Here is a 14778-nt window from a genome sequence, read left to right as displayed (position 1 = left end):
GATACTGATGCTTAAAAATAGAATTTGGCTTTTCTAATGATCTGTTATCCACACAGACATAAGTCATCCGAAGCAGCTTGGAGTCTTTACATAGAGCAGTAACATTTATGCAACACAGCTGTAACATTTCCAGCTCTGTATTAAATAAGCATCTGTTTCTTCCTGCTTTTAAAGGAAGATCCCTAATGCCCATAACCCCTTAGTTCGTTTTCTGTCTTATCCAAAGCAAAGACTTAGCAAACTAGTTTTCTTCTAGTTAAAAAAAAAGAAAAAGAGAAACTAAAATGCTCTCAGTGTGTCACAAAACAACCTAACTAGCTACTCCTCCTCAAACTGGTTCCCCACTTTTCATTATAAAGAGCAGTGATGGCAGCAACAACATAATGCTTGAAATTAACCTAATTCTTGAGATCGGCTTAGCTCCAGCCTGGGGAGCCCTCCTGCAGCACTCTTCCTTAGCCACACACTGGAAGTGCATTCCCATCTGTTATGCAACAAAGGAATATCATCACTGTATTGAGAGTCACACACAATTAAACGAGACAAAACCAGAAGGAAAACAGACAAACAAACAAAACCCCCATCCCTATTCTGCTCCTGGGTCCCCAGGATGCTCCCTCACGCTGGCTTCCAGTTCTGAAATGAATCTGAGAACCACAGGAGATAGCATGAGCACATTATTTAGCTTGAGTGGTATCTCAAAATATATAAAGATACATCCTAGCATGTGTCAAGCCCCACATCCCTGCTCCTTTGCCAGCCATGCCTGCAGGAGGTCTCATTATGCATTGCACTTTACTGAAGAAGTAAAACCCCATAAAGCTGAAGCTTTGCCCAGCCGATGCCAGTCCCAGGGACGCTGTTGGCCACAGAACTCCCAACGTGTGGCGTGACCTGCTGATGAGCGAGCTGAATCAAAATGACCTTCTTGAGCTGGAGTGTGCCTAGATGTGCCTACTGCAGTAGTGGAACAAAAAACCCTTTTCACTTGTCCCTTGAAAGGTTGGAACCTCAGGATGAAATTCTTGTCCATTCCCCAGGATCCCAGCTAGCCCTATCCATGCCCAAGGTAAGCCCAGAGAGTATAGCACGGTCAGGAACGTAGTAGCAGAAAACAAACACCCCCCTGACCTCCCATAAAAACCTGACTGAGGAAGATGAGTTCACTTCTCTGAAAGGAAATTCATTCTGCTTTCATTTCTTCAGGAAAGGGCCAAAACTTTGGCCACAGGGAGAACTTACATTACAGTTTGAGAAGTAACGTCACCCGGCCGATCTCCAAGTCATCAACCATTACACCCTACTCACCAGGACCAGAGTCTACTCAATCTGTCCTCCAGGAAGGCTCAGTTCTGAAGTTAAAACTACCTAGGGGCGTTTTTGCTGATGAAAATTGAATTAGGGCAATTAGGAGACATTCAACAGTTATACCAAAAGGAACTGAAAGTGTCCTGCTGTTCCGTGAATAATATTGCAAGCACTAGGTCCAGAAAGCACTCTGCAGGCAGAGGATGCTTTCCCCTTAAACAGACAGGATGGCACCTGAGTGTTACACACAGGTAAAGGGTGCATTAAGCACCCACCATACCTGTGACAACCGTAAATCTCTTCCAAGGAGGTGAGAACTGTTGCTACAGGAGCTGGGAAGCCTGGGCTAGCAGCAGCGAGGAGGCACTGCCCTCCCGTGGTGATCTCCTGAAGGTGCTCCGGGGAACGCTGTCCCGTGTCCCTGAACACTCCTCCACCCAGGCTGAGCATCTACAGCTTTAGGGATTCTATCTAATATTCAGAGATGTGGTTTATTCTTCCTCGCATCAGCACAAGTTCCTTCTCCTCAGTTCAGAGGCAGAGCAGCGAGCCCCTTAATGTTTTGGGAAGCAGCTAAAGCCAAGCACTGTTCACCTGCAACCCCACAGCAGGAGTTCGAAGGCTGATCGTTGTAGCCAGCCCCTCTTGGTTTGCTTCCTGTCTTCCTCCAGCTCATGCCTTAGCTTGTTGGACCCCTGGAAACTCAAAACCCAGTCTGCCCAGATAGATTTGTCCAATATCAGCTTTCAACAGAGTTTAAATTGGAGGCTGGATCCAGAAAGCCTGAGGAGCTGTTGCAGTTCCTGGCTGGGTAATGCCTACACGTAGAAGAATTTAGCTTTCCCTGGCATAAGAACTTTGCCCTGAGGGAACCAATGACTACTGCCAAGTCACAAACTGAATGAAAACCTGCAGCAGTCTAGACAGACTACAATGGACAGCAGGACAGACACCAAAAGGTCAGTTGGAATGGGAAAACAATTGTTCTAAGAAAAAATAAAGAATTTTTTTTTTCTTTTTTAGTCGTGCATAATCACTGGATTTTTTTTCTTTTTTTTTTTTCTTTCTGTTTTGTTTGGCCACATGCTACTAGAACGATTCTCAGTACAAGTGAAAAGAAACAGGGGAGGGTTAGAATACCTAGAAAATGTGCTGAAGGAGTGGGGAAGGTCGGGGGGTGTTAAGCCACAGGATTACATACAAGAGAAACTGTCAAGAATCACGAAGAGAAAATGAGAGGTAACACTTCATCTATCAGAAGGTGAGTTAGGGAGAAGAGATGAGAACATTACATGGACTCAGTACTTCAGCTGGCCCGTGCGTCTTCGAGCCAGTTTTGACCTGGGCAAGAAAGTAAAAAAAAAATATATATATATTTGTTGAATTCCGTAAGTTTATTTTTCTTTCCTCCCCACAGTTAATCCACTTTTCCCCCCCATCCCCTCAAATTCTTTCATATCTCCCTAGTTTAAGACAGTAAAATATATCAAGGGCTGTAATGATGACTTCTCACTCTTCTGCTGCGCTCCTCTGAAGAGAGATGGGATCTTTTAAGGACTCACTGTTATGTGTCATTACTGACACTGTAGAGTAATAGCTTAGTTTTTAATACTATTTTTACTGAAAGGAAGAGCTACTGGTAACATCTCTCCAGCAAGCAGGGCATGTCTGTGCCCTGTGTTAAAGGGAAGGCTTCTAGAAGCTCAAAAGAGAGAGACAAATGGGAATTTCTGGTTGATCTCAGAACGGAGAGAATGGAAAGGCAGCTCAGACCCCTCTGCACAGGGGCAGCAAAGAGCTTTCTGAGTCTGTAAGGTAGTTACACAAGGAAACCTTTTTGTGGCCTCCAAATGTAGCACTGCATGAGCAACACACATGTTCAAACTGAATGGCACAAGCCACAGCAATGCCCAGGGCGTTTCCTGAAGCCAGCAGCTTGTTTTATTGCTGCCCACCCTCCTGCAGCTCACCCACCCTGTCAAATGCTTCAAGGCAAGAGTAAATTCTGTGACAAACTACCAGCCCTCTTGCTTCCAACCACCTCATTTGCTGGATGCTCTGGCCCACCCAGGCCCTGTCTCTTACCGTATGGTGCCAGCCAGAAGCGGGTTGAAGGCATATAACCAGTCATTCATGTCTTTGTCGTTGATGGCCTGGAGCAGGACCCCACGGTGCTTGGTGCACACGCCGAACGTGTTGGGTGTCTGCAATATTAAGGACAGTTTAAAATCCTGAGGTCTACAAGCAGCTGATGCACACTCCCTCTCTGAAGTAGAGTTTCCCATGTCACATTCCCAAACACCCTGAGGCTTTAAGGTGTTTTATTTGAGTTTTGCTGGTCATGTCCAGGATCTCATTACTCACTCAAACAGGGCTTCTTCTACAAAATACAGCTTTAACTCATGAGGGCAGATTTCAAGAGCTGCTGGGATGGACCAGTACAGTTATTGATTCCTTGCAGGATGCTTGTGTGTGGTGTTTTGTGGCTTTTTTTTTTTTTTAAGACACACAAGCTCAAAACACCACACAAATGAAACTGCAAAACCCAAACCCACAGGGTCAGGGGACCAACACATGCTTGTAAAAGCAAACGTGATGCATAATAGCAGTCAATTTGTCTCTTGGACAGCGTGTCCAAAACATAAGAAACCCAGAACTGGGAACTTTGTGGGCACATAAATGCATTTTTCTTGGACCAGAGCTGACACACAGAATGGTACAGATACACCACTGTCTGTACCATTCCTGATCTGTGGATAAATAAACAATAGCTTCCAACTGACCTTTACCATTGCCTGTTGATCCTCACTGTATTCCACCTGAGCTGTGGATAAGTTTATGATTCCTCTTTCTACAGGATCTTTGTCACTGTTGTAAATGAAAACATAGGGGCGGCGAACCACCACAAAGTGCTTGGCCCAGGAGCTGGAGAGCGGCTCCTTGAAGTGGAGGTATCCCTTCTTTGAGACCACAGAGCTGGAAAAAACCCAAAACCAAACCCACAGATAAACAGAAAGACATTTTCCCCTAAACAAAGCACCCACTGAGGATCTCTATTAACTGCCAAACACTTCACAGACTCACAGAATCATAGGGGTTGGAAGGGACCCCCAGAGCCCATCAAGTCCAACCCCCTGTCAAAGCAGCTCCCTAGGACAGGTTGCACAGGTCGGCGTCAGAATATCTCCAGACAAGGAGACTCCACACCCCCCTGGGCAAGGACACTTGGTCCTTAGTAAGTTTTGTCTGCAACAGTACTATGAAAAAGTTCTTCATGAAGATGCATTTGGCCTTCAAGATCTATGCAAAAGTCTGACAGAACACAGGACCCACAAAGATGTCTGCTTCAGTGAGTTCCAGCTATTGGTTTGATGACAGCAAGTATGATATGCAAGCCACTGGAAATCCTGGGCTTTGTGTAGATGCAGGCAAGGAATGCTGTAGAGATCAAACATCAACCAAACCTCACCTGTCCCACCTCCATCACACAGGACTCAGCGGTTCTGCTATCACCTGTTGAACCTGCCTTCTCCCAATGGGGCAAAGAAACTACAGATCTCAAAGTCCCAGTGACAGCTGGCAGGAAGCTACGATCACACAACAGCCAACTCACCCTGGTCTGATTTCCTCAATATCAGGAACAAGGTTTAAGAATTCATTCTTCCCAGCTCTGGCAAGATAGGAAGGTTCTACTGTTGGAATTAGCTGGAACTGTTCCACCTCATGACAGGGACTGGAGGCACGAGAATTTGCTTCTGGTGTCCTTTAAAACAAACAAACAAAAAAAAAAAAAGCAAGAGAAAGAAAAGTAAATCACAGCAAACCAAGAGAATGTGACCATGGAACTCAAAGTGCATCTCCAGCCCAGTCTGTCTTACAGGTGTCATCCTCCAGTTCAGATTTTTTGCATGGAATTGGGATCCTTTTGTACAATATTAAATAACAGTTCCCTTGAAATCCATGGAATAAAACTTAATATAGCTGCCAGTAATTTCTTTCTGCTCTACTTCTCCCTCATTTCTCTTGCCAGAGTCACAACACAGACACACGCTGTTCATGTGAAGTGTTCTATGTCAGCACTCCTCCTCTCAGGGATGTTAAACTGAGAAGGTACAAACTGTATCTTCCACTAAGTTGCTATTCACAATTTCATCAAAAATACTTTCTATAGATACAACTAGGATAAACAAAAATTACTGGCCAAACCAGTTTGCTCTGGGTTGTTTTCAGGTCTTTTTATCAGACCTCTGAAAAAAACAACTTGGGGCCTCTACAGACTGAAGATGCACTGATCATGGGAATGACAAGCATTTGGCTGTGCTTTCTGGGCAAAGGGAAAACCCCACACCACTTTGAAAGGAGCAACATGAGGAAAAAGAATTTTGCAGAGTGACTGGAGAAAGCTGGGCAAGAAGAAAAGGCTGTACAGAGCAATACCTGAAAGCAGGGGAAAGGGAGAAACAGGGAGGAAAAAAATCATCAGCAAACAGAGCAGCCAGATTTGAGAAGCACTGAGAAGTGATGTTTTTCTATTAATAGCCTATGCTTACTTCTGATCAATGGAATTGCATCTTGAATCCACCAGGGAAGGGCAGGTAGATGAAGGTGTGAGGGTAGCACTGCTAAAACTCGACACTGATGGGTCCCTCCCAATCGGAGAAATATCTGACAGCTGCAAGGACAAACACAGCCAAGTATTACAGAGGAGTTTTGTGTAGCTGATGTTCAGTCCTGGCTGGAACATGGCATTCAGTGTACAGAGGGCTCAGGTAACAGACAGGTTATCACCTGTTTCCCTATTCAGCTGTCAAAAGTTTTTAGACACAATCATCATAAACCCTCATCTGGGGTAAAAACACAATGGCACTTCCACAGACAGGGCTTGTTGTTTATGTCCTACACTTGTGATTATTCACACCCTCACTTCCTCAATCAGACTATCCAGTTTGCTACTTTGTGTCCCCCATGTCTACAGTCAGAATTTTTAAAAGAGCTGATTACTCCTTTTATATAGGGAAAGAGAGTAAAAGCACTTCCAGTCCACTAATAAGCCAGGAGCTGTATTGTAGTCCAAGTTTGACACCATTTCTAATTCCTGCAATAGCCTTTGGAGCCTGATGCTGAGCAGCCAAAATTAACATCAAGTGTTCTGTCTTCTTCATAGTACCAACAGATCCCACAAACCACAAATACACCATTACTGTACTACAAATAGAATCACAGAATCCCCGACTGGTCTGGGTTGGGAGGGACCCCAAGGATCACAGAGCTCCAACCCCCTGCCACAGGCAGGGACACCAACCTCCAGGCCTGGAGCTACACAAGGTTGCCCAGGGCCCCATCCAACCTGGCCCTGAACACCCCCAGGGATGGGGCACCCACCCTCTCTCTGGGCAGCCCCTTCCAGCCCCTCACCACTCTCTCTGCAAAGAACTTCCCCCTAACATCTCATGTAACCCTTCCCTCCTCCAGCTTCACTCCATCCCCCTTGTCCTGCCAGTCTCTGCCCTTTAACAAGCTGATTCCCCTCCTGTTCCTCTGCTCCCTTCAGGGACTGGAAGGCTGCAATGAGGTCCCCCCACAGCCTTCTCTTCTCCAGGCTGAACCAGCCCAGCTCCCTCAGCCTCTCTCCATAGGGGAGCTGCTCCAGCCCTCTGATCATCTCTGTGGCTCCTCTGACCCCTCTCCACCAGTCCCACATCTTCCTTGTACTGGGGCCCCAGCTCTGGACACAGGACTCCAGCTGGGGCCTCCCCAGGGCAGAGCAGAGAGGGACAATCCCCTCCCTGTCCCTGCTGCCACCCCTCTGCTGATGGAGCCCAGGATCCCATCACCCTTCCCAGCTGCCAGAGCCACTGCTGGCTCCTGCAAAGTTCCTCACCCACCATGACACTCAGGTCCTAAATACACAGTGTAGTGTATTGCATGAGATACTTACCTTGCAATCGCTGATGCTGTTGTAGACCTGGTTAAATTCCCGATTGAAAGTGTGAGTAAGAAGCTGCAGACACTGGTGGGGGGGGAAGGGGGGTGAGGTGGAGGGAAACAAACACACACAGAAAAGAGTTTTAGATTTAGACTTTCAGAAAGATTTGAATACAAGAGGCAATATGCCAAGACACACTTGGCAGCTCATGAAAGAATAAACAAATTCTAAACTGCTGTGAAAAATCCCAGAAAAGGGAAATAATCCCTTCCCTTGATAGAATGAGAAAGTTTCATTTACAGAGCTGCTACTAGAGGGGAATGAGATACAGCCACAGCACAGACCCAGCCACCAGCATCAGCTGGTGAAAAGGGATTGTTTTGCTATCCAAGAATCATAGAATCATAGAATGGTCTGGGTTGGAAGGGACCCCAAGGATCACAGAGCTCCAACCCCCTGCCACAGGCAGGGACACCAACCTCCAGGCCTGGAGCTACACAAGGTTGCCCAGGGCCCCAGCCAACCTGGCCTTGAAAACCCCCAGGGATGGGGCACCCACCCCCTCTCTGGGCAGCCTGTTCCAGCCCCTCACCACTCTCTCTGCAAAGAACTTCCCCCTGATACCTAATTTAACCCTTCCCTCCTTCAGCTTCACTCCATCCCCCTTGTCCTGCCAGTCTCTGCCCTTTTAACAAGCTGATTCCCCTCCTGTTTCTCTGCTCCCTTCAGGGACTGGAAGGCTGCAATGAGGTCCCCCCACAGCCTTCTCTTCTCCAGGCTGAAAGAGCCCAGCTCCCTCAGCCTCTCTTCGTAGGGGAGGTGCTCTAGCCCTCTAATTGTCTTTGTGGCTCCTCTGAACCCTCTGAATCCAAGAAGCTCATCATTCATCTTTAACCATCTCTGGCACCTCAAGTTAGACCCACAATGCTGTTGCCATCTCATACCTTGGTGGCCAGCTCTTTCTCCCGATCCACCAGGCTCTCTATGTCCGCCGAGTCATAGCCACTGCTCTCACTGGGCGTTACAGCACTCTCAAATGTTGTAGTGGAGATTTGTGAGGAGATGCTGGTGGAAGTACTGAGGGTTCCACTGCTCAGACTGGGAGACAGTGAGTCACTCAGGGACTTGGGAATGCTGTCACCAAGCTTTTCACGAAGCAGAAGGAAGTGCCTTGTTTTTTCCACCTGGCAAGAAAAGAAATCAGAATCAGCTGCTCCAGGATGTTGCCTATTTCACAGGCAGTGAATTCTTATGCATTATTTTAAGATTCATACCAGTAAACATTTTTTCCCATGGAAGGGAGTTTACAAGGGCCCTAGAAGTTGAATCTGCCTTTGCTGAACACAGTGAGATTCTGCAGTGCAGATGCTGCTCAGCAGCCAGCCACACACTCTGCTTGAGAATTTACATGTTGTTTTTGAGAACAAACTCCTATTTGGGAACCTGTTCAGCTCAGAGGGTCTCGCAGTGGGTAGACTAAAGGCAAATTCAAAGGTAGAGTTGTGTTTTTTCTTTCACTTCCCCTGTCTCTTTACCTCATGCAGCAGCTCCAGCTTCTCCAGTTCCCACTGATGCTCTAGAATGAGGCTGTCACCCCTGGGCCTCCAGCCTGCCAGGTTCTCTTCTCCCCGCACATACGCCACCGAAGTATCCAGGACTTTCCTCCTCCTCCTCTGCATTCCTGAGCAGTTAAAAAACAACATAAGATGTGTAAAAATCACAGCCAGAGGGATGCCACTAAGAAACATTTACCAATTACCAATATGTGAATCATAGAATCCCAGACCGGTCTGGGTTGGAAGGGACCCCAAGGATCACAGAGCTCCAACCCCCTGCCACAGGCAGGGACACCAACCTCCAGGCCTGGAGCTACACAAGGTTGCCCAGGGCCCCATCCAACCTGGCCTTGAACACCCCCAGGGACAGGGCATCCTAGACATATACAAGGCAATGAGTTCATTAACAGCAATCACAGCCCAAAGAGATTGGATTTAGTCCAGCTTTCTTGCTGCATTCAGATATTTTCTATTGACCATTTGACAATGCAAATTCCTGTTCACACAAGAACTTCAGTTGCTAGATCTTAGGGGAAAACCATGCTGCTATGTGAACAACAACCCTTCCACGTTACTGAGTTTGCATCAGATTATCAGCAAGACCTTAAAAAGACGAAGAGAAAACTACTGCTGCAAACCCAGGGCTCAGCTGGGTTACGTATGAGCTGTGTATTATCACAGGATCACAGTAATCAGGAATTGCCCAATTTCACAGAATCCCAGGGGTTGGAAGGGACCTGGAGAGCTCCTGGGGTCCAACCCCCTGCCAAAGCAGCTCCCCAGCTCATATTGCACAGGGCGGCGTCCAGACGGGGCTGGAATCTCTCCAGAGATGGAGACTCCACACCCCCTGGGCAGCCTGTCCCAGGGCTCCCTCACCCTCACTGGGGAAAAGTTCTTCCCCAGGTTGCTGTGGAACTCCCTGTGCTCCAACTTGCAGCCATTGCCCCTTGTCCTGTCCCCACAGACACTGAAAAGGGGCTGCCCATTTCCCCCTGTGTCCCACCCTTCAGATACTGATAAACATTAACAAGGTCCCCCCTTAGTCTTCTTCTCTCCAGGCTGAACAGCCCCAGCTCACTCAGCCTTTCCTCACAGGGGAGATGCTCCAGGCCCTTCAGCATCCCCGTAGCCCCTCTGGACTCTCTCCAGGAGATCCCTGTCTTTTTTATCCCAGGGAGCCCAGAACTGGACACAACACTCCAGGTGGGGCCTGACCAGGGCAGAGCAGAGGGAGAGGATCCCCTCCTGTGACCTGCTGCCCACACTCCTCTTGATGCCCCCAGGATCCCATTGTCTCTCTCAGCCCCAGGGCACACTGCTGGCTCATGGCCACCCTGTCATCATCTACCAGCACCCCCAGGTCCTTCTCCTCAGAGCTCCTCTCCAGGTCACCCCCAGCCTGTACTGATTCCAGCAGTTATTCCTTCCTATTGGTGTTTCCTGATATACCCATGTAAGAAAATGTAAAGCTGGCAGTGAGTCCTTGGTTCACCAGCAGTAAACACAGTCCCAAGGCAAAAGCAAACCCCTGCGAAAGTTATTTGGGTTTTTTTATGGAATAGCAAAGTTCTGTTGCTCCTGTGAAGCACAGGAACTGTTTCCCATCAGGACAGAAGCATTTACTCCATTCTGCCTATGAAGTTTTCAGCAGTATTTCAGTTTACAGAATTTTTTATGGTTTTACCCCCCAGTTACCACTTACCTGGACTTCCTGTGTCTGACATTTTGCATAAACTCAGTTCATAGATCCCAGTTACTCGATTGCTGTTCACAAGAAACCAGAGAGGAAAAAAAACAAAGAACAAACAAAATCCCATTACCTTCAGAATGAAGCACATTAGTTTTAATTAAGTTGTCCCCAAATGAGAAGCTTAAGTAGAGCTGTTAGAATTCTAATCTTGATATAAAACAGCCAGGACAGACTGCAAGATCCCCAAAAATGGCATTTTCCCCATTCCTCTCCTTGCCCTACCAGTAGACCCAGAGAGCAGCTGCTGCAGTAAATTCTAGGTCAGGATCAGAGCCATCTATGTGCAAGACTGCAAAATGGATCTCTCTTCCCAGCTGTTCAATCAGAAGGCTGGAGAAGTGGTCAATAAAGAGAGAAGCTGTCTGAGTTTCACTGGAATTAACTTGAGAATACATGGTCAAAACTACTGGAGAGCTGTGATTAAGACTGCCTTTCAAGGAAGAAATAAAGAAAACTAACCTACATTGTCCCTGTAGGAAAAAGCACACACTGGCATAAAACATCATAGAACCATAGAATGGTCTGGGTTGGAAGGGACCCCAAGGATCACAGAGCTCCAACCCCCTGCCACAGGCAGGGACACCAACCTCCAGGCCTGGAGCTACACAAGGTTGCCCAGGGCCCCATCCAACCTGGCCTTGAACAGCCCCAGGGATGGGGCACCCACCCCCTCTCTGGGCAGCCTGTCCCAGCCCCTCACCACTCTCTCTGCAAAGAACTTCCCCCTAATATCTAATTTAAACCTTCCCTCCTTCAGCTTTAATCCATCCCCCTTGTCCTGCCATTGTCTACCCTTTTAACAAGTTGAATCCCCTCGATACCAAAACTGGCAACTGGACTTACGAGTCTGGAGACTTGGAGTAGCCACTGCCAAAGAGATTCCGCAACGATCGCGGTGGGGAGATCTTGGCATCTCGTGAGTAAAAGACCATACAGACATCCTTTGTTATAACAGCAGGCTGGATGCAGTGGTCAAGCTAAGAGAAAACAGTGATGAATGAGTGGCTGCAGACAGCTACACCAAGTCAGGCTGCTTCCTTCTCTTAGTGGGACAGCTTTTTGAGCTTTGATCCTGTTTGGGTCTTTGGTGAAGGGCTTTTGAATGTTTCTGTAAAAGAACTGCCAAATTTCTTGACTCATCTTGTGGATGAAATAATTGTCCTACACAAAACAACGGTGTCTTGCACACAAAGCATGAGCTAGGCCAGTGTTTGTAATGTCAGCAGTACATACAGAGCAACTCTCACTGTTTGCAGGGGATTTTCAGATACAAAGATAGATAAAATGAGGTGCACAAAGAGGAGCTCACCAGTTGCACTTCACGTTTGTTGGGAGGCTGTAATACTTTGAAATCAAGATGTTAACTGTGAATGTGTTTGTCCACTTTATTCTCAGAAAATGAATGAAGATTTTTACTGGCTTTAGGATTCAAAACTCACATAGTCCAGTAAGCACTGGACACAGTGTGCTGTCTGAAATAGTTACACTGAAATCACAAGTGAATGGAAGGCCTCTAACCTCCAAGTAAGCAGAGAGGGTCATATATATCTTCTCTCCATATGGTGTCACTCGATTGAGGAGAAGGGAGTTATGCAAGGAGCTATCCCAAACTGCTTCAAACCGATAGAAAGTCCTGGAAAAAAGCACAGTCAAAGCTCAATGGAAGAATTCCCCCACATCCCTCTCATCAGTCAGGATAAAGCATCTCTTCCTTGACATCATCCACTATGACTTTCAGCAGCTTAGATAAATACTTGAAGCAAAGACCTTCTCTTCTTTCCCATGATAACTTACTTCTACCTCAAGCATCATGGCATCAGAGACCACTGCCTGCTGTGAAAAAGACTCATCTGAAAAAAGAGGTAACACAGGAGAGAACAAAAGCTGTCACAACGCTACAGGGAAGTCAGCACTAATGAACAGTGTCAACAGTCAATCCCTCTCTATTGCTTCAGGTGCAATTCAGCCCAGCAGGACCTCCAAAGTGCATGGGGAGATCCTTTTGCTATAAGCAAAACTTGTTTTACACCGTATTTCAGGACTAACACAGAGCAACTGATGAGTTAGTAACACTTAGAATTATAAAACCTGCAGCTTCTGATCACAAATCAGAACGATTGATAGGTAGGGCTAAGCCCTACATTCAAGTGATAGAGATTTCTTTCTACATCTCCAGTTCCTTCAAGTAACAACTTGAAGGAACTTCTTAAAAGAGTTTGTGTTGGATGTGCAATTTGATATGTGGGAAGAAAGGAGCTGGAGGCTCCCACAGTTCTACCCCAGCAATCAGGAACGTTCATCTGTTCCAGTGCAAAGTGAGAGGCAGCATCACACACGAGACATCAGATCCAGAGTCACCATTACACTCTTTTACATTACACTCTACATTTCTCTTAAGAAATGCTCAGGGAAATGAGATTTCTCTCTTCTCACAGGTAGACTCATTTCATGCAGGTTCCTTTGGACAGGAGGTGCATACCCTTATTCAGGAATAGAGCACAGTGTTCAACACTGCTACCAAAAAAAGGTGGTATTAATTCTTCATCACCTCCATATAATTTGCCTGCCAAATTCCCTTGCTGTTGAGGTTTTCCATCCCATTTTGAGTCCAAATTAGGTGGTAATAATAGCAAGAAAGTGCTTCAAGTTTTTGGGGTTTTTTTTGTTTGTTTGTTTTAAAAAAGTTCTATATCTAAAGAGCTTTTGTACTAATGCCCAAGGCCATCTCAGAAAAACAGAAAATGAAACCAAACACAAATGACAAAATGCAAGGTGGGGGGGAAGAGAGGAATAACACAAAACCAAACCAAACCAAATATGAAACAGCTGAAGAGCTGACATATCTCTCCAAGAGAGTTCCCAAGAATGTCCTTTTCCTGATCCCAATGACACAATTCCAAGCTAATACATTGAGACAGCATGAACTGTGCAGTCAGGTAATATAATTTGAGAATGTTGCTGAATACTGTTTGCATCTGAAGCAGCATAGTTAATGATGTACTTCTGAATGCCTTGCTTCTATGAAAAATGCTACAGAGAAACATACTCTAAAGGCCAAGTAATTGGTACCTTTAAAGGCACTCCAATGCAACAGTCCTTATTGAGTTAGATCAGGCACACAACACAGGTTGTCCTCTAACCCTTTCCAAGTCTGTGTTGAGTCCCCATGTTTTAAATCTATCATCATGTCTTAGTTATGAGGGCATTTTTTTACATTTTGAGCAAGCTCCAGATCTACTCCCTGGGTGGAAGGAGTAGTAGTAAAACCTGGCTTTCCACTAGTCCCTGAGTCAGCTCTGCACCATTTGCCAACAGGACTTCTGGTCACAGAGAAGGAACACAGGTATGAGTGTCCATCAGGGCAGGGAAGTGCCCCTCTTTGGCAAAATGATGCTTTTTGGTTAATCACCAGGATGAAGTCAAGCATAGCTTCCAGACAGGTTACTGGATTTTATCCAGCCAGGAATTAAATATACACAGCCTTGCCTGTCCAAACCAGAACTTGCTAGAATAGTTACAGAGGGAGACAAAAGACTGAAGTGAGCAAACTTCTGTCCACACAGCCAAGAGAGCAAGGAGGGAAATGGAGCACAGGACACACAAAGCATGGACACAGGAGGGACAGGCTGAAGGCACCAGTGCACAGTTAGAACCCATCTGAGGAGATTTTAATATGAGAGAAAGGTGGTGAATCCACAGGACTGCAGACTTCTCTTTTTCAGAGTCAGAACACAGAAAGCAGACTGCAGATTGTCCCAGGCTCTGCAGCCAGCATGCCTGGCCAGGATCCAGGCTGGAAGGGGAAAGGAATCCAGTCTGAGCAGCTACTACACATCTTCCTTCTCTGCCAAGATGTAGCAACCACATGGTTAAATTTCCCATGCAAATCCAGGCTCAGAAGGGGAGCTGAATGCCAGTCACATGGCAGCCAGGGCTTTTCCTTAGTGGCTTCTGAGCTGGAATTTCAAGTAAGCTCATCATTCAGTCCTTGACTCTATTTCAAATGTGGCAAGTATTAGAGTCAGAGATGGTAGGAAACTCCAAATTTAGTTCTTTGATACAGAACAAAGGAAGAAAAAATAGCAAGGACTGCAAAGGGAGACTGTATTCCCATGGCACATTTGGTGAATCAAAGAATGAATGAAGGAAGCTTGCTCATACACAGGAAGGGAAATTTACCTTCACAAGTCCCCCACTGAATTGTACCCTGACACAAAGGAGGAGGTACACTACTT

The 14778-nt window shown here is 46.4% G+C and overlaps 1 protein-coding gene across 2 annotated transcripts in view; it reads right to left on the bottom strand.

Moving 5' to 3' along the window:
- Window positions 1–1263: 1263 nt before the first annotated feature.
- Window positions 1264–14778, bottom strand: part of KIF1B (kinesin family member 1B) — a gene marked incomplete at its 5' end in the record, with an annotated part of 85871 nt that continues 72356 nt past the window's right edge. For both annotated transcript variants that reach the window (XM_084274794.1, XM_084274795.1), the window contains 11 exons: window positions 1264–2649; window positions 3394–3512; window positions 4092–4284; window positions 4922–5071; window positions 5859–5980; window positions 7247–7318; window positions 8179–8418; window positions 8770–8915; window positions 10496–10557; window positions 11387–11520; window positions 12062–12176. In XM_084274794.1, coding sequence (XP_084130920.1) covers window positions 2607–2649; window positions 3394–3512; window positions 4092–4284; window positions 4922–5071; window positions 5859–5980; window positions 7247–7318; window positions 8179–8418; window positions 8770–8915; window positions 10496–10557; window positions 11387–11520; window positions 12062–12176 — 1396 coding nt within the window. In that variant the 3' untranslated portion in view covers window positions 1264–2606. The remainder of the gene's footprint in view (window positions 2650–3393; window positions 3513–4091; window positions 4285–4921; window positions 5072–5858; window positions 5981–7246; window positions 7319–8178; window positions 8419–8769; window positions 8916–10495; window positions 10558–11386; window positions 11521–12061; window positions 12177–14778) is intronic.

The sequence above is a fragment of the Gallinula chloropus genome (genome assembly GCF_964237585.1).
Source record: "Gallinula chloropus genome assembly, chromosome: 23".
In the NCBI taxonomy this organism is placed as follows: Eukaryota; Metazoa; Chordata; class Aves; order Gruiformes; family Rallidae; genus Gallinula; species Gallinula chloropus.
Note: the sequence above shows the minus strand (reverse complement) of the source record. Positions and strands in the feature narration are given on the sequence as shown.